We start from the raw sequence: 20,661 nt of genomic DNA on the forward strand, positions 1-20,661 counted from the left end.
AAATATTTTGAATTTGAATTTGAATTAGCGCAATTGGGGCCCTGGTTTTAGACTGTAAGAGCCGCCCTTGCTTGCCAGTTATGTTCCGGACGAATAGTAAATTCATACACTTTGTATTGTGGCTATTCTTACAAATCGGCTGGGTATTCCTTGTAGAAACCGATTTTACTGACTATTTTTACATTATCGGATTTGAATTTTTCATAAAACAAAAAATCTACTGTGTGATGAATTTTTCCGGATTTCTTCAAAACGCCCACCTAAATTTTTTTTTCTAATAAATACAACCTTAAAAATCTTACATGTAACAACGGAGACATTTAAAAATTCATTCTATTCGATTACCTAACTTATAAGTACTTTTATAATTTTTAATAAACCACGTATTCAATTGCTTATCGATGAAATTCATAAAAATTTACCACTTTCACTTTCTAAAAGTCTATTTTTGGCTTCTAAGGTCATAAAGACCTGAACTCCATATTAAAGCTTCGGCCAAACCAACGCGTTCCATCTGCGTGCGCGATGGCAATCGCTGCGCGTGCAAAAGTATTTCACACTTCTGCGTTCGCGTTTCAGACGTTTACCATGAAAATTTTCCGCCATTTTAAAATCAGAAACGTCAAAATAATAAGTTAGACAAGTGGGTCTAGACAAAGTGCACTTTTTGATCGAATCGAAAATCGAATCCGTCAAAACTCCATACAAAAAAAGGCTTTTCAACCACTTTTCGACTGGTTTGCGATTAAAATGTGCACTTTGTCTAGACCCAAAGTTGTACTTTTTGATCGAATCGAAAATCGAATCCATCAAAACTCCATACAAAGCAAGGCCTCTGGCCTTTTCGACTGGTTTGCGATTTTATTGTGCACTTTGTCTAGACCCACTGATCGCCGAACGCCGCGTGTAGACAGAACACATTTGAACTCATTGCTACAAATTCATACACGACGTCTGATCGCCACACAAGCAGGCTACACGCGTTGGTTTGGCCGAACATAATCAGCACAAAAATCATAAACATAAACCACACAGGGATCATACAGCCCAACGCTACGTTTCCTCATTAAATATACTTTCCAACGCCTCTATTTCCATGGGGGCAGAGCCGTTATTCATTTCCATGACCTCTTGCTTCACATGGTGAACCTCTTGGTGTATCTTCATGTAGTATGGGTCGCTGAACTCTTCGTTGCATTGAGGGCATGTTAACGTTTCTGCATTTTCCGCTAACGTTGTTACGCTATTGATTTCTATTTTTAGTTCAGTCACTAAGGTGTTTTCTTGTGGCCTGAAAAAAATACAATATTATTACATATTTAAATAAATAACAGCAAGATTACTTTGTTCAGAATAAACAGAAAGTTGATATTGTAATGCAATCCCTTTAGATTTTAGATAAATTTAATGTATAGTCTGGTCCCTGAGCACGTAGAATTTTGACCAATGACCCCAAGCTTCCCATCCTTATCGCTCGCGCGTAATTATGTTGCTATCGCGTTTGCACACTCACTGCGGGTGCCAGTCGCACAGTCGCGACAGCAATGTAATTACGCGCGAGCGATAAGGATGGGTAGCTAGGGGTCATTGGACAAAATTCTACGTGCTCATGGACCGGGCTTTAGTATAGGCTTGCTTATGATAAAAATCGTATCGGACGGGTGCATCTGCGGTCTACAGTGGAGCGGGCTTGCCCAGATGATGCCTATTCACTACTCACACTGTGGGAATAGTTTTAAAAAACTGCTAAGGTCCTGACACTTGCATAAATGAATAATGCAAATAAATGATTTGATTTGACAACGAAAGTGGCGCCATCTGGTGGCAATAATCAGAAACCTTCATTGTCCTGCCAAGTTGTTCATAAACTTGCCAAGAGCTTTCTTAAATGAGTGGTTAAATATTTTGCAGTCATCTACCGTTGGTCAAATAACGGTGATACCTTTTGACGCAGGCAAACCAAAGTGGCCAATATAGCCAGCGGAATTGCTAAAATCAAGTGGCAGTGGGCGGGACATATATCGTAGAAATTATGGCCGTTGGGGTAGAAAAATTCTCGAGGCAACCACGGGCCGAAAAACGTAGCGTGGGCAGGCCCCCCACTAGGTGGACCGACGATCTGGTGAAGGTCGCGAGAAGAGCTCAGATGCGGGCAACGCAGGACCGGTTGTTATGGAAATCCTTTGTCCAGCAGTGGACGTAATTTGGCTGAAACGAACGAACCTTTTGACATCCTCCAGCGTTTTCAGCCGCGTCACGCCCTGGCCGGACAGCGCCTTACAGCGGCGTCGATATTTTGCAATCACCTATCGTTAGTCAAATTTATCCCCTTAATACCTTTTGACGTCCTCGAGCGTTTTCAGCCGCATCACGCCCTGGCCAGACAGCACCTTACAGCAGCGGCGATATTTTGCAATCTCATATCGTTAGTCAAATCCCCTTAAATCAAATACCTTTTGACGTCCTCCAGCGTTTTCAGCCGCGTCACGCCCTGGCCGGACAGCGCTTTGCAGCGGCGGCGGTGGTTGGCCAGCTGCTCGAAGGAGTCGAACTGCTCGCTGCAGCCGTAGCAGATGTGCTTGTTGTGGCACGTCTCGTGCACCATTAAGTCCGTCGATGTGACGAACGCTGGAAATGATAATTCATTTGTACATCTTTGTAAAGATCATAGCAGACTTTCAATTCGGAAAGGGAGCAACACCGTATCGCCTTTTGCGAACTGTCATCGTCTTTCGCACGCTGTCAACCGTGAGGCGAGGCGTTTACGTGTGCGGATAAGTGTGCGTTGCAGTATGGAGTTTCATACAAAGAATACTGACCGCCTCGAATTATTACGGTTACGATCTCTTTCCAGGTTGATAAGTGTGCTACGTCCTTTGTAAGGGATTATAGTACAGGTCATTTGCCAAGGACCCCATGCACAGAATTTGTCACGGGCCTCGGATGGTATAGTCACGCCACTGAGTGTAAGCCAACTCCCTGATGATGATGATAAGAAAACGTGGCTAAATGACAGGCAATCATCACATAATAAGTACCTATCTAAAGTCTAACTAGAGCTTGTGAAAATTTTATCTATAAAACATGAAATCGCCGGAATTTGAAGAGACTATTTTAGTAATTGAAAATGACACTCACTTCTCCGACACGTCACGCAGACGTATCTGTTGTTCTGTGTCTGGTGCGGCGAGGCGTCTCCCGCTCGCCTCTCTACCGTTTGATATGAGTGCTGAGCAATCACATGAGCCTGGAAAACATAATTGACACGTTTATGTGAAATAGTTTTTGAGTGTGGGGGGATGCTCGTCAGTTCTGTTACTTGAACTTGCTAGATAATCTACACTAATATTATAAAGAGGAAAACTTTGTTTGTTTGTAATGAATAGGCTCAAAAACTAATGGACCGTTTTTAAAAATTCTTTGACCATTCGAAAGCTACATTATCCACGAGTAACATAGGCTAAATTTTATTTTGGAAAATAATAGGGTTCAGTAAATATGTAGATAATGTAGTCCACGTACGCGAAGTTGCGGGCGGAAAGCTAGTCTTTCATAAAAACAATAGCATATTATGTGGAAAGTTTATATTTGTTGAAGAAATGCATGTTTAATCTGTAAAATACATACCAGATCACCAGTAGTTACAGTAAATTAGGATCCACTACTAAGAAAAAAATTATAGCCATGAAGACGTACTGGGTAGTGTGGGTAGGTCGTATTTTATACGACTTCCGATTGCTCATTTAGTCAATTGAGAGAAAGCAAGATACTTGCTGCAAGGACCACAAACGTTATGTAATAGACAATCTCTTGTCTCTACAGGAAGAAAAAATAAAATTAACCTAATTAATTTACGTGAGCATTTGTTCACGAAAGGACATTGTCAGAAACCGCCTAAAAAACCGCCCAAAAACATTAACCCATCATAATTATTTTCTATTTTTTTTAATACATTAAGCACCCTTTCATTCTAATGGACACTTAAGCATTGAAAAATTAAATAAATAAGTCTTTTAACGTTTATTCTATAATACTATTACAACTTCCGGACGTTTTGGTGCGTGGCATGGTCTAAAACCTATCAAGTTCCATAATTTTTGCCGATAAAATCTGTACGAGGCATTACCGTACTTTATTGCTGGGAGTCCATGTATAGTGATGTTCCTGCGGCCATCATAGACAATAAAATATCGATTTTGAAAATAAAATAAATCGATTAAACTGCTTTGAAGACTAGATTTGCGTTAAAAGCTAAAAAGATATTGACAGTTTGACACTATTACAAGAAGATATCTAAAGTGTCCAACTGGTCGAAGGTCGTAAATAAAATAAAAATAATTAGGACCATAAGAGTTGTATTTCTAAAACTTGTTCTATTATTTTATACTATTTGGCTGCGACTCGGCGTGACGACAATACAAAACATTTTTCGCGAATCGGTGTTCATACATTCACACAATACATTAGACGCCATGTTGTCATAAACGACATATTATAAAATCGCTGTGATTTAATATTCTTAATCATTAATTTTATGGCAAGTGTCCATCAGGAATCATTGTTCTTACACACAGAATCGTATTATTTCGCTTTCGGGTAGTAATATGTCAAAATTGTTGGTTCTTTAGGCGAACAATGTATGGAGAACGAACATTGTCCTTTGAAGTTAGATACCTAGTGCACACCTGTACTTTGTAATTTTTTTTATTCAGAACAGCTTGAAATGAAGTCTTTACGTGTCCAGTATTCACCTTAAGTCCCGAGACGCTGTTGAAGGATCGGGCGCAGAGCAGACAGTCCATCGGCAGGTCGGCAGCTGACTCGGCGTCTTCGGGCTCGCTCAGCGGCTCATCTTTTACACTCTGGAGGAACTGAGGGCACAACGTTAGAATAGTCAACCGCCTCTGTGGTCTAGTGGTTAGTCCACCTGCTTCAGACGCAGAGGTCCCGGGTTCGATTCCCAGTGGGGGCAGATTTTTCTGTTCGGTTTGGTTGGTGGTAGGGCTTGTTCTAAGTCCGCCTGGCTAGCTACCACCATCTTATCTAAGTCTGTCGCCATAACAACAATGTTAACAGCATTGTTGTGTTCCGACAGTTAGAGGTAAGATAGCCAGTTCCTCCGTGGTTGAGGATTCCGAGTGAAGCTCGCTTCCACCTTCGGCCTGATCATCACTTACCATCAGGTGAGATACAGGCCAAGAGCTTCCTCGTTGTGGATTTAAAAAAAAAGACAACAGTCTTCTGCCAACAACTGAGGAATCGTGTAAGGCCCAGAACAGACGGTGAAACGAAACTGCAACTTTCTGATTCTGATGAATGAAACTGAAAGTTTCAAACTGGTCGCGTCATGTGTGGTCTCTCAACGGACACTATGGCAGAAACTTAGATGCAACTTAAAAGTAACTAGCAGTTGCAGTTTCGTTGCAGTTGCGTTTCACCGTCTGTTCTGGGCCTAAGGTGGGAATCGAACCCACGAACTTTAGGCAATTCGATTTTTAGTGGGCGGGGCACATAGCTCGTAGAGCTGATGGCCGCTGGGGCAGTGTAAAGTTCTCGAGTGGCGACCACGGGCTTGAAGACGTAGTGCAGGCAGGCAAATATTTTTACAAGACATGTAAATCTCAAACAATAAGATATTTTTCATTATTTAATAGGTATTGAATCACAATTATCATTATTATAAAATTAGCAAGATTAGCTACTGACATTGATGTTTGCATAGAAACTACTAAACAGTATACATTGTGGTAGATTAATAATCATCACCAGAGTCCACCATTATATTTATAAATATCACCTTTTTAGGGATTATATACTTAATTGTACATTTATAATAATTTAACATAAACTTTTACTATTACTAAACAGTCGTAAGAAAATTAAAATAATAAAATCACGCTTAAAAATGTTAATAGTATAGTAAAATTTTTAAACTATCCTACTAATCCTACTAATATTATAATATTATAAAATGCGAAAGTTTGTGTGGATCTCTGGTTGTTTTTTACTCTTTCACGCAAAATCTACTGATTGGATTTTGATGAAACTACAGTATTATAACCCAGAATAACATAATTTATGACGATATGTGACAAACTAAATTTCATCCAAGTGAAGCCGCGGGAAAAAGCTAGTAAATAATAAAATCACTTTTATAAATACATATTTTTTTAAATGGACTTTATTTAAAGACTAATACTTGAGTATTCTAATAATAATAATAAAAATTCTAATATTATAGAACATAGAAATTTAACATACATGATTGTCTTACACCTCAATTTTCATGGAATATAGGATTTAATACTAAATTAAGTCACATCCTCCCGCACAGTCTCCTCGTAGCCCGAAGCCGTGATCAAAGTATTCAGGAACTGGGTTTCATCTATCTCTTGCGATATATCGTCGGAGTCACACTCCTCCACTTTCTTACGCCTCTTGCCTCTGCGTCTAGATGTGGAAGCTCTCATCATTTTAGCAGCTTCCCGTTTGTTGGAATTCCTTAAAACCCGCTTAATAAATTCCTCGCACTCTGCGAAAGTGAACGTTTGATCAGTCGTATAAACCAGAGAGAAGAAGAAGATTATAGTGCGCTTGTAAAATTTGAAGCACAGCTTTGTGTTGTCATCGCGTGAACCACCGCTCCATGAACATCGAGTGAGGAATTTTCTTTCGAACAACACATCCAGGTACACGTAAGCGTTGCTTATGGCCTTCCCTTTCCCCGAAGCACATAAGGGTAGCAACTTACTCCGAAGTTCAGCGCCAAACGCTTCATCTTTCAAGGAATCCTCGAAAGCCGCCATCTCCTCTTGATTACTGATGGGCTTGAATTGTTCAAAAACTTGCATTGGTTGTAGCGGTATAATATTACTTGTCCTACGATTAATGAATGGATCCAAGCGTGTACTGGTTTTAAGGTGCGAAGTTTGCATTTGCGACTGTTTCATGAACTGCTCGAATTGTGAACTCATCCCCATGACGTGTGCTAGTATTTTCTCTTGTGTGTCCGCTAAGGATTTTTGATTTTCTATCACCGTTGCTACTGTCTCCGATAAGCTATCTAATTTTTGGGATAACCCATAGTTTGTGTTCTCAGCAAATATTTTTTGGGACTCTGATGTCAGTTTCGGTACAGCTTTTGCTTTAAGTTTTTCGAATGACGGTTCTTTGTTTGATGAAATCATTTCAAATTCAAAATTGTCATTGGCATCTGAGGGCTCTGATTTTGGCGAAAGTAATTGTGATTCTTCGTCCTTAAGATGTGATTTTAGTTCCTTAACATTCTCATCTATCACTCGCTGTATTAGAGTTTCAACTCCTCTTTGATCAGTTAATAATGGTACCTCTGTGTTTACTTTTGAACGGGTAGGTACTGATGAGTCATTCGTATTGGTTTCTGTTATCCGTCCAGAATGAGATGTCACCGTCGAGGGTATAACTTCAACATCGGAATCGGAACAAGTTAATACTGGCTCTAATTCAATTAATATCGTTTCGTTTCTTTTTTCGCATGCCGCATCGTTCGATATATCTCCACTCGTGCGATCAACGGATGTTTGTTTTTCTGTGTTATTTTGCCCATCAATATTTTGTGTTGATTCCTGCACATGAGTAACTGATGACGCATTTGATTCTGTTCCAACTATAGGGCCTGGATTGTTAGCCGTATTTCTGATGGCATTGTCAGAGTGTGTATCGTTAGGCGCAGGAGAGTTTGGAGATACTGTCAGATCGACCTCGTAGGGATATACTTCAGGCGTTACTCTTTGTGCCTCTTTACGTACCTCTACAGGTTTTGACAGTGCTTCTGCTACTGCTACCATCACATCAGCGTGTGTCAGTGGCGCAGCTGCCTTCGTAACGCCGTCAGTTTTCTTAGACGCATCAGCACTTGAAACTTTGTCTTGGACCGGCCGATCCGTTTTGTCCACCGAAGGTTCATCCTGATTGTGCAAAAAGAAAAAGTATATGTCAATTATGCATGTTATTGATAAAGCTGTAACAATTCAATAACAGGTAAATGCACAGTACAGTTTCTTTTTGCAACAATGCGCAACGTCAATTACATAAAAACAACTTTCTACTCAGATTTACACTACGTTGCTATTGCTACCTACGCGTGTGAGAAGAGAAGAAGATAATACAGTTTTCTCACGAGTTGGCGCCACTGTTAAGATCCTGTCACTCGCTAGTGGCGCCAAATAGTGAGCGCAAATACGGTAGCCTTATAAACAGGTTGTTTAAGCTGGTCCCATTCTTATTTAACGCATTGGCACCGAATGCCTAAGGCCTGGTTCAGCAGACACGTGCGAACCGAGCGGATTCTGTCTGGTTCTAATTTGCAAAGGACTTATGCCCAGTTTGCACCATAAGTATGGTTAGTGTCATAAGCATTTAGATTTATTTTTCTAATTCTAAGATTTTCAGGGGTGGGCACGGATTCTGGATTATTTACTGCTGAACACCGACTCTAAACTTTCTCAGTACGCGTATTCTTCTTCTAAGCGGGGTTACTCCGAAAAACGTTATCCGAAGTTTCGATTGTTGCCATCCCTCTCACGCAAATCGAGATGCCAGTATGACGGTGACCCGAAACTACTTAGACAGCGTTTCGTAGTAGCCCTGCAGGACTGGCCACATTATTATACTAAAACAGGGATGAAATTCATTTCGGCTTACTGCGCGTACGCTGATTTTCAAGAGCCTGAGAACGCATTTCAAAATAAAAGGAAAATCGTTTTCTAATAATAATAATAAGTTCTATTGGCACTATTTATACAGAGAGTGTACTCAAAATCACTTAGGTGATTATTTAGGAGCTGTGACAGTTTTTTTTAAATTATGTCATGGAAATATTAGTATAATAATAAAAAGCTGAAATATCTTCTATTATGTTATTATTCTGATTTTAGTTCTTTTATATTAACAATATATGCGTTAAGAATATCTGACATCAAGTTTTCGTCTTATTAATAATTTATAGACACAAGAGAAGAAAAGAAAAAGAAAAAATATACACAATTATGTTATAGTTATAGTTAAAAGATTGCACTTGAATTAAAACTTAAGTATACACTTGCATTAAAACTTCTTGTAATAACAACAATCATGATTCGTTTTGGTCTATGTCGTCATTTCGAAGTTCTCCTTGTACTATCGTGCGTCTTTTGTGATGCATTTTGATTTGTTGCCTATTTTATCATCTGTCCTTGTAGATTCGACTTTCTTTGGAAGAGTATTATCGCTATTCACGTTTTCTAATTGTTTTTTCATTCTATGTCTCCTTGTACATTCTTTCCACGCCTTTCGCTGAGCACGTTTCTGTTGAGGCGTTAAATCATGAATAGTTTTTATTCTGTTCTCCGCTTTTCGCTTTTTCCGACGTTGTTTTTCTTTCAATTTTGCAGCTTCGTACATCTCAGGATCCGCTTTGATGCGCTGTCGTCGTAATCTTTCGGCTTCTTTCTTTCTTTTTCTTTTTTCTTCCTTAGAAACCGCCTTCTTATGAGGCATCTGATAAAAATAATATCAAATACATTACATTTACTTTGCCTAGAGGAGGGTCTGGATGGTTAGATGGTTATTCTTAAGAAATTTTAATGCAAGTACCCAAATATTAATACCTTTAACTATTCATACATAATTAGTTATTATGACGAAAACTTGAAGTCAGTTTTGTTTAACAAGTTCAGCATTTTATTGTTAAAAATCCCCATTAACATTTATACTGTCACAACCGTGGCTAATGGTCACGACCATAGTAGCAAACATTTCATGGTTGTGACAATTTGAAGCCATGACTCAAACACAAGCTCAAATAACCTCGAATCAGTTTGTTTTTGTAAATAAATTTTATAAATTATTTGAACAATTTTCATCAAAATTAAATGGTTATTCAAAAAATTGTGCAAATAAATAGTATTTGAATTTCAGTTTTGACCTTACTTATATGTATTTTGGCGATTTTTGTTTTTCATAAATGTTTTTTTACCTGTAACACCTTTGAAATAGTATAATAATATTTTTAGCATAAAAAAAATTTAAAAACCTGTGAAATCATAACAAAGAATGCTGCAGCTGCCTCCAAGCTAAAAATGTGTAAGGAAACAACAGTATTTTTAGCAACTTACCTCTTCTTCCAGACATTCTTGTCCATTCATGTCTGTTACCCGGAACGATGATGGTGCTGTAACAAGTAACATGAGAAATTTGAATATGAGAAATTTTCGCATCAAAATAGTAATTAATCAATTTTAAAATAATCCAAAAAGGAGAGTAGTTAATAATAATATATTTTTTATAATGTCTTTTTTTGTAATGACAGAGTAAAATTATTGTAATTAACTAATTTTAAAGTTAAATTAACTAATAATAATAGAACACTGAATAATAGGAAAAGTAGAGGTATAATAATATAAAAGAAAACACTTACCGTTTGTGACTGGCGCTGCAATTTCCTCGGGTTCTATCTTAATCATGTCAAGGCAGTCAACATTGCTGTACCCTTCATCTCCATTTGTCATATTCTCGTCATCCGTCAACACTTCTTGCTTTATTTCAACTTGCAAAGGCTCACTGTATACGCCGGTGATGCTCTTGTCTACTTGTATCGGTTGTGGCCATACTTTATCCGTTGATTGATTTTCCGTTTCAGGACACCTTTGTCTTAACATTTTGTCATTCTCTTGCACCAGCAATTTAAATTTACAAGCCTTCATCAAATTTTCACAGCACGATGTACATATGACTTTGGAATGTTTGTCTGTTTCTGTAAACTGTAAAAATAATATCGATTATTTACTATACATTTATCTACCACTGAGCATAAAAAAACCGTGATGAAAACAAATCAAATAATTTAATTCACTTGAAAGTGGTGGAAACATGTAAATAGATGGTAAAGTAGAAATTGTTTTAATGGTGTTGCTGGTATTTATTTATTTCTTATTGGAGGGACAACTTTTAAGAAAAAATTAAATAACAGTGGGAAAAAAGGGAAATGTTTTAATTTGCATTGTGAAGAACATTAACTTCCCAATATGAGATCATTATTTCATAGCAATAATGTTTTGAAAAAATGAGGGTTTTCGCGAATGAAAAGTCCGCCAGATGGCAATACGTAGACGCGAGGTCCAAATGCTGCATGATTGGTTATTTTTGACATGACATTGACAGATATGACAAAATCCACCAATCACGCAGCAGTCAGACCCCACATCCACGTCCCGCCATCTAGTGGATCTTTCATTCGCAAAAACCCTCATTCAATTAATTTTGTGATTACCTGTACTTCAGTTAATAGTGACAAGTCTTCGGCGATTGTACTCTTCATGCCTGCCCATGACGAGTTCCAGGCGTGGAATAAATTGTGCAACTCGCCAGTCTGCACTTGCAGTAGACAAGCGCGGCATTCCGCAGTACTCATTTTCTTCTAAAACAATGAATATGATTCCATTACGATAGGATTAAAAATTCAAGTTCAAATATATTTTGCAAGGAGGCTCATAAAAAGCTCTTTGGTAGACAGCTTCGTGACAACCCTACTGTTTCGGACAACAAAGGGACAGTGCTGAGAAGAAGCAGAGCAAGAAACGCAGTCACTATTGTAAGCCTCTTTTTCAAAGTTTATGTGAGATAGCAGTAAAAATTGCCCATTTAAATGTCATATAAACAATACAAGTAGAAACTTTGCAAGTACCAATATATTCTTTGTCCAGGTAAATAAAATAAAGATAAATTTTGATTGTGATTGTAAAGTAATTGGCCATAAAATCACAAAGTTATTACGGATTTCCCACTCTTAACCAGTACATGTTCACAACACAGTGGCAGCAATACTTCACAACACAGTGGAGAACATGAAGAACCCAAAATACTGCCTGGCACCAACGACATACCAAAAAAAAACATCTTAGCCTGGCACACTTGCAATAACCATTAGCTAAAAGTCTTTTATTGATCCAAAACCAAATGGTTTTAGGGATAAGGTATTGTATCAAATTTCATATTAAGTATGTACGTATCTCACACTTGATGCTATTTTTGATTTAATTAAACAATAAACTAAGCAAATGCTTACATTTTAATGCAGGAAATAGTGATTTTATCGTTATATTAAATCCAGTTATACACATGAATTGAATTCTTGGTGGCATTAAAACGAAATACCAAGTCACAAATATTAATTACTACACAATTACTATCTTTAAAATTAATTAATGCACGAGAAGAGCATCAAGAACGAAAAAACAGTAAAAAATGCAAAGCACACTCAAAGAAGAAACGTCAATTTGATGGCAGATTCAGTTGATTTGTTTTTTTTTCTTTTCCTCTAAGTTTTACGCATGAAGCTACAGATAAAAATGGAGGCCACACTCCGAATACCTACTTGAAGCACAAACTAAGTATCACTATCTCGCTCTCTGTGGGCAGACTCGCTCTTTCTAAATAAACAAAAAATATAAAATTGCTCAAATTCAATGAAACCAATGTAAAATCTTTATTTCTTGACATAGGTATCATTAAAAATGATAAGTGTAATTACTGGTAAAACGTTTTAGGAAGAAATTACTGTAAAAAATGTGAAAAATGTTTACAATGATCCAATGTCGGAAATCACGAAATAAACACTTACGCGTGGAATCTTATGTCATGTCCAGGACACCACGTACTACCGCAACCACGCACTACAAAATTTTGCACCAATTCTTGTGATAAAACAATGATTATTTCCTGTAAACAATCTCAAACGAAATTAACTGCTTAATAAACAAAATAGTAAACAACCGCCATGATGGGCCGGATTGGGCCGATGTTGCCACATGGTACCGATTACTTACCCAGGAATTGGGATTGCAATTCCCTGATTCGCCAACACATTAAGCCTAAATGGCCGACAATTTTGTGATTTTTTATTTAACTAGGTAATCTTAGTTTCAAATATTAATTATTTATTTGTTTAACTTCTGATTTGGTTGGTGAATTGGCTATTTCGAAGAATTTACAAGGAGATTTAAATCAGAAGATAGCAATACTACAGTTCACACTAAAAAGAGAGGTAGGGCCGCAGAGAGCGAGATAGATATAAGTAGGTATTTGACTCAAGTTTTTGTCCCAACTCTGCCCTCCATTTTTATCTTTAGCTTCATGGTTTTACGGCTTTGGATATAAATCCATACGGCCAATTCTTTCAAATTGCACTGTTTGACCACATTTCATTTTGTTTGACAAACTATCACAGATACGGATTTCGTCTAAATACGAAAATATATGACCCACGCTGAATTGTCCCACCAAACTCAATGACAGGGGGGCGCTACCAGCATCGTTCAACTATAATATGATCTCGAACATGGCAAAAATCGGAACCAGCGATTCGGTATTAACGGTGGCGCCCCACTGTCAACTATTCTAGTTCAGTATTTTGGAACTATAAAACAAAACTGCTAACATGACGCTTCACATTTCCGCCAAGAAGTCCAAAAGATTCAACGAGACTCGGCGAACCTTGTTCGCACTAGTGACTAGTCGAGTAATCTATTACAGAATATCGGCTTTAGTAACTACCGACCAAAAAACTGTTCACACCAGTGTTTCACACGTTGGTCGAGTTCAGTTTTCAAGTACAGTGCTACATAAAAGAGTAGAAAATAAATGAGGGCGCCACTGTCGTTCACATAGCAACCCTGATAGCGCGACTGGTTTTATTTTAGTAATAATTATTATATGACATTTTATTTCTGTAGTAGGTACGTAGGTAGGTTTATAGCATTAAAACTGCACTTGTACTCATAACATAACTTTATAACTGTCTGAGCGCCACACGGTCTTCTATAAAAGACAATAATCACAATCTTTATTAAAATACATAAACAAACCAGGACCCACATTCGTGTCATTCAATATTTTTCGAAACCTTGATTCGCTATTCTTCGCACTGTACTTTCAGACACACCTAGAACAACAAAAATAAAATTAACTAGAGTAAAATAAGCCCACTTTCTGTTTACAAATTAAAAAAGTGAGCCTGAGTTTAATTCACTATAGTTACTATCCGTTCGCTTTAAGTTTGCCGCTGGCGATATGACGTTACTCGAAGGGAAGCGTCTATAACTTTATCAAACTATATTTAAAATATTTTTTATTTATTATTATTGATAAAAATTGTGTATTTGCGTAAAATAAGACACATTAATTGCGTTTAATCGCGGTTGGGGGAGGGAACGCGCATTCCACGGACCGGCAAACTTAGCGCGAACGGGTAATATAAAGATAAAAGCTTAATAAAATTTACTATTATTCGGCATGTGACGATGCACAGCATCTGGTGAGAGATGCGTCTACTTCCGGTGTAGTTTTTTACCTTTTTATACCTTAAATGAGGTCATTTCCGCAATTATTTAATAGGAATTGATTTGACTTACTTCCGTTTGCCGCCATTTTAGTCACCTGGGGGCGAGCTTGCTCGGAGTTCTTCATAGCGTCTTTAACTTCCAAACTAGCAACATCGTAAGCAGAAACTCTGCTCAGATTTTTACTGAAATAATTTATTTCTCAAGGTTCTTATACTAAGTTTAAAATTAAAAAGTGCAATTGACCGCGCGTGTGTGACCACGAACGACATGTACGTGATGGTGGTTGGCGCAAAAGGGGACGAGTGTCTTCCGGACGACGAGCAGGTGGACCCAGAGCGTCGGATACCGGAGAAACTCGGACCCCGGCGAGATTCAAAACAAACCATTCATAGTCATCATTACCATATACAAAGTGTCATCACCATAAGCCTAAATGATATGGTAATGATGTTAATGGTAATGACGAAAACGATTTTAAAATTATATAAAAATAATTGTCACCACTATTGGGACACCTCAATATCGCCATTTTTTTATTGTAATCACATGCTACAAAGTGCTAATTATTAGAAAAATATCGATATATAAAACTTACCAAATCGCACAAAATGGGAATGACGCGAGCCGATGACAAACTGCGAGTGTCTCTCGTTTTCGGAGTTTAAAAAGTCTCGGAGCTGCGTAAATTTTACGTGCATTCTGTTCTGTTACGAGCAACGAATTGAAGAGTGGGACGCGCGGACACAAGCGGGGATAAGTCGCGTCGCGGCCACATTAAAGAACCTTTGATGCTGCCGCGATGGCTATGACGATTTCTCGTGACAATATTTCAATTCATGATTCCATTTTATTGGCTAATACGATTTCAATATAATTTTGTTATTTTGTCACGGTAAATATGTACATTTTAAATTTATAATCAAAATCTGGTCTGTGTATAGGTAAAGTAAAAAAAATTAAAAGACAACGGCAAAGGTCAGTATTTTTACTGTGATGGTAATGACGTTTAGTGCGTGTTTTCTTGATTATCGAAATAACTTGAAGTATTTAATCAATATGGATCATGGCGCCTTATGTGGAAACTTGTATGAATCGTTATTCAGAAGTTTAATTTACCAGAACTACAACAGTTTTTTTTTTATCGATCGGAACATAAGTTTTTTACTGTTTCGCGGATTTACCCGACTGCAAAAATCAGTCAAAACTGGTTTCGCCTGATTTAAAATTTTACCAATCTATCAAAATTCATACAAAGTGTTATGTATGTTACTACTTTTAAAAAATCTAGGTATTCATCAGTTAAAGATAAGTAGATTATCAATTTGTTCGGTCGGTTAAATAAAATTTTAGCACTCAAAAGTGGTTTTAAGTGACGCGATAAAGTCAAAACCACTTTTGACTGATTTTTGCAGTCAAGTGGTTTTGACCGTTTATGAGTTTTGACTGCAACATAAACATAACATCTAAAATAAATATTCCAAGATATTGATTGTTTCTTGTAAATTTGCTGATTGCGCATAAGTATTGTTATCTATGTTTTGTGTATGTTATAACATCTTCCATTACTAACTCACCAGTTTAATCTGCTGCACTTTGGACAATCCTCCAGATTAGTTCAAAGATCCGTCCAGCTTGAAGTTCTGCTAAACATCACAAAATAACCATTGAATTAAATTGTTATTTACGTGATATTTTTTTATTCCTGCGCCCCGGTTGCGCTAAATATTTTCAACGGTTCTACCTTTTTACGCAGAACTATTTAAATCATAATTTTATCATCAACATCATCTTCTTTACGCAGAAAATTCTTTACACAGACAACGAAAGAAAATCAGGTAGTTCAAACGAAGTTGTAATGTAAACGGAAAGCAAATGAGTCTTTCGTTTGCCAAAAGCTGGCAGAAATGTACTTTTTTTCAAACGCAAGTCATTCGCTTTACGAACATTTGCTGTGTTTTAGTGAAAAAATAAGGTGTTTGTACTTTTAATGGAAAGTGCCTAAATCCGTTGTTTTCGTCTTTGTTTGCGCATGAACTTTACCGCGATAGCGAATTGCACATTAGCTGGAATGAAAATAGAACGTAAATGGAGTGTGGACTAGAGATGAAACACGATTAAATTGGAGACATTACAAATTAGCGCAATCGGGGCACTGGGTTGTTAAACAGTATCATCATGATCCATGGTGGTTCTCGTATATTATAAGGTTATATTTTATTGTTTATTGTCCACCTACAACAAACCGTCCCATCAGTGACATTGACAGGGGGGCGCCACCGTCAATACCGAATCGCTAGTTCCGACTTTTGCCGTATTGGAAACTTCAAAGTTGAATGATGGTGGGCGCCTCTCTGTCAATGAGTTTGGTGGGACAGTTCAGTGTAACTACACTACGCACTCTACACGTACGAGCACGTAGAATTTCGTCCAATGACCCCACACACTCACTTGCTTTATACCAATCACTTGACTCAACCAGTGTTGCTAGGGAATAACTCTATTAGTACCGAAATAATTAATTTCTACTCTTTTATGTCCCACTGTATTAAACTGAAAATTCCCTTGTCAATCACACAACTGCAAACTGTATGCTAGTAACAGGGAAATAAGGTACCCATTTAGTTTTCAAACATAATGTAGCCACATAAAAAGAAAATTACCTGCTGACTCATCCTGGCCATGCTTTCGGCGATGAGCTTAAAGCTTTCAGCTATCGACGAAAAGCCTCTCGCCATCTCCAGATGAGCCTGGGCTCTCATTTCCTCAATTTTCAATACTGAGAGCCTCGACTCATCTGGAGCATTTCTGGCAGCTGAAACGAGAACAAATTGACTTAGTTAATTTTATTTCTTGATATACATAATTACCTATTCTAATTGCATACTATGAATATTTTTAGAATAATCATCATTCAAATATTTTTTTACTGTACTAATTAGAGCACAAAGTTTATGTTAATAGGATAAAATGTTTAACTTACAATGACGTGCTGGAGTTTGGCGTGAGGTTGATACCCGTGCTGGCGTTTGGCCTGAGGTGGATGCCCGAGCTAATAACGGGCCTCTTGATGACCGCGCTGCTTTCCGGCGCTCTCTCGTCGTTCTTGCCCTGTCTGTTTTGACATAATACAATTCAAAGATACTTTTTATCATAACTGAGGATTCCGGGTGAAGCTCGCTTCCACCTTCGGCCTGATCATCACTTACCATTAGGTGAGATACAGGCCAAGAGCTTCCTCGTTGTGGATAAAAAAAAATCATAACAATCTTTAAATACAAGGTGTGGTTTTGTAAACCAACGGCCATCTCAGTGCAGTGGTGCCAAAAAATAACCGGTGCCGGAAAATAAATCCATGAAATCAGGAAAATGGCATTATTACGCGGGCGAGATTGGTCAGTCCCCCGCTCTCTCGGGGCGGCGGCCGGCCGTATGTGCTCGGTGGTGTAGCGGGGTACGCGTTAGGAGACGTATAAACAAGGTTTTTTTTTACTAATAAATTAAGAGCCATTTCACAAAAATATTCCGCGCGAATTTAGGTAAAAGCTGTCAACGCAACGTCAAAAGAGTAAAAAGAACGCTGAAATGGACAAAAAAATCTTGAGCCGTGACCGTATTAAGACTTGATTTAAGTTATTAATTTTAAGGTAGAATGAGGTATTCAAACTTGATAAATTAATTTAAATTTTTAATAGAGTTTATTAAGTCTTTTATATTTCGATTCATAATGAAACACGAATAGGTATAATATGTAAAATATATAAAGTACAAAATAAAGACAGTCACATAGTTGAAAAAAAAATCTGCCCCCTTACAGCTCCATCATCGGACCCTGGATACGAAATATTCGTCAAGGCGAATCACACAAGCCTTAACTCCATAGGGTTCTATTGTTTTGTTACGGAGGTGGCCATTGCATCTTCTCCAGATCCATTATCAGACAGAGCTAAGAAATAAATAAATAAATATTATTATAAGTAAACAAATAACTAAAATAATTCATCTTACTATCTTACTTTTTACTAGTCTTACTAATATTATAAATACGAAAGTTTGTGTGGATGTCTGGATGTTTGTTACACTTTCACGCAAAAACTACTGAACAGATTTTGATGAAACTTTACAGTACAGTACAGCAGTACTAGGCAGTCTGTGTTCAACTATCACTCGGGTCGGACGTTCCTATCGCAAGACCTTTGGTTCACTCAGTTCCGATACGACTCTAGTGCTGTGTGTAATCATTTTCGTGAATACACTGAGTTTATTAATTTCTACTAGTGGATTTCATTTTGACTGAGACCTACGCCATGAACCCTGAACCAGAAGACCCTGTCGCCAGCGACAGCGACGCTCATCCATCCCTGGCGTCAACCAGAATAACAATGTATCTATATATATAAAAAAATGAAACCCGTTTCGCGTTGTCACGGCATCACGTGTGAACGGCTGAACCGATTTCGATAATTCTTTTTTTAAAATGTTTGTGGAAGTCCAAGGATGGTTCTTACGGAAAAAAATATTAAGAAAATCTCTACGCTAAGGCGGTACGAAGTTCGCCGGGTCAGCTAGTAGGCTATAATTTATGACGATCTGTGACAAACTAAATTTCAAGCGGGTGAAGCCGCGGGCAATACTACATATTTCATACTAGCTTTTTGTCCGCGACTTCTTCTGCGATGAAGTGGAAAATGGTTCTAATAGAATTAAAATATTCTAAGAAAATTAATTTTGTTAAATTATTATATTTTTTGATATAAAATCTACAAATTATTATGTTTAAATATTTGAATACTTGAGATCTTTCTAAAACAAAATTAAAACACTACACCTGCCGCAGATTTCTTTGTAAACAATGTTTTTTTGTTTTTCCTTCAGGTGCTAAAATCACCAGGCTATTGTGTGCGCATACTCTGGAGTATTCCACATACAACTGGTCGTCGGAGAAGCATAGATTTCCATTAAGTCTACTCCCGCTACCATATTTGTCCGTAGAACTTCTCGACCTCTTCCAATATCTCCGGCCCCGACGAAATGGCTCTGCCATCCTCTGTCTTCAGCTTGGTCAGTTGACTTTGGCCAACAGACAGATCTCTTGCGAACACTTTAGAGCCCTTGTTTCGCTCAATCGCCTCTTTAATACGGTCTGTATTAAATTGGCGTAGGTCGCGAGTCAAAGACTTGGAGATCTGTCTGTTAAGGCGCCGATACTGAGCAGCATCTTCAGAGGACTGCAAAACCAAGTTCCGTCTCTCTTCCATGAGTTGATTGGTGAGGTCAGAGATCTTTTTGGTTCCTTTTGAACGACGGGTTTTAAAGAACTTAGACCCAGTCGTTTGGACAATTTCCACGAACCTGTCATTGTATTCGTCCACATTTTCGCAGTCTCCTAGGCATTCGAAACGATTTTGCAACTCGAGCTGAAAGCTTTCGGGGTTTTGGAGTTGGATGGGCGCTGGGCGGAGCGTAGACTTCATCAGTCGACATCTCTCGAGCTTGGGTCTGATATTCAATGTGCCTCTTACCATTCGGTGATCGCTTCCTGTTTTGACCTTAGGGTTGCCAGGTCCAAAATCACAAAAGCCGGACTTTGTGCTTCATTTGGCCGGATATTTTACCCTAAAAGCCGGACATGTGCCGGAGGGGGAGAGGGGGTGCAATTGGTGTCAGCTCATGAGTGAGTTGCTCACCAACATCCTGATATGATCCTTCATATGATTCTGTGGCTCGACTTTCGCCTGGCGCGGCAACCAAATAAAAAGCCTAACAAAAGCCGGACAGGCCGGACAAGTCCCTAAAAAGCCAAACATGTCCGGCTAAAGCCGGACGCCTGGCAACCCTACCTACACTAGCTGCGCCCGCGAATTCGTCCGCGTAGAAGCCGAAATATTCTCATAGGATTTATAAATGGTTTTTTAAAATGTAACAAACAAACGAACTCTTCAGCTTTATAATATTAGTATAGATTTTATCGAGATTCATCCACAATATTTCTATTTTGATGAACTTTCATTTTATACTTTCTACCTTCCATTCCATTCCTTACATGTCCATTTAAGCAATAGAGGGCCTACACAGGCTCTGTGCTTAGGGCCTCGGATACTCTTAATCCGCCACTGGTTATTGTTTAAATATTACTAACCACTTTGTCAAAATATTGATGTGAAAATCAGTATAAATTACAATACGCAAGCCGACATCGATTAGTATGGCGCGAGCGCCCGTCAAGGCAGGACCTGTGTCATTTTTCCCGCCGTGACGTTTACGTGAGTTCGTGTCGTGAAGCGGTGATTTGTACGGCGACCAAATT

The 20,661-nt window shown here is 38.2% G+C and overlaps 1 protein-coding gene across 6 annotated transcripts; it reads right to left on the reverse strand.

Moving 5' to 3' along the window:
• Window positions 1-798: 798 nt before the first annotated feature.
• Window positions 799-17,572, reverse strand: LOC114359107 (zinc finger and SCAN domain-containing protein 20). 6 transcript variants are annotated; one of them, XM_028313361.1, is made up of 9 exons: window positions 17,338-17,572; window positions 17,018-17,169; window positions 11,288-11,434; window positions 10,436-10,778; window positions 10,134-10,189; window positions 4,752-4,871; window positions 3,139-3,247; window positions 2,454-2,628; window positions 799-1,291 (listed from the first exon to the last, which is right to left on the reverse strand). In XM_028313361.1, the coding sequence occupies exons 1-9, from the start codon at window positions 17,564-17,566 to the stop codon at window positions 1,054-1,056; spliced, it is 1,569 nt and encodes a 522-aa protein (XP_028169162.1). In that variant the 5' UTR covers window positions 17,567-17,572; the 3' UTR covers window positions 799-1,053. The 6 variants fall into 6 exon arrangements, with proteins under 6 accessions (XP_028169162.1, XP_028169164.1, XP_028169160.1 ...); XM_028313363.1 differs by lacking the exons at window positions 17,018-17,169; window positions 17,338-17,572 and adding an exon at window positions 12,083-12,288 and having other exon boundaries at window positions 800-1,291; XM_028313358.1 differs by lacking the exons at window positions 799-1,291; window positions 2,454-2,628; window positions 3,139-3,247; window positions 4,752-4,871 and adding an exon at window positions 6,233-7,946.
• Window positions 17,573-20,661: the final 3,089 nt, after the last annotated feature.

The sequence above is a fragment of the Ostrinia furnacalis genome, unplaced genomic scaffold (assembly GCF_004193835.3).
Source record: "Ostrinia furnacalis isolate ACB-3 unplaced genomic scaffold, ASM419383v2 OfSCF4235, whole genome shotgun sequence".
Lineage (NCBI taxonomy): Eukaryota > Metazoa > Arthropoda > Insecta > Lepidoptera > Crambidae > Ostrinia > Ostrinia furnacalis.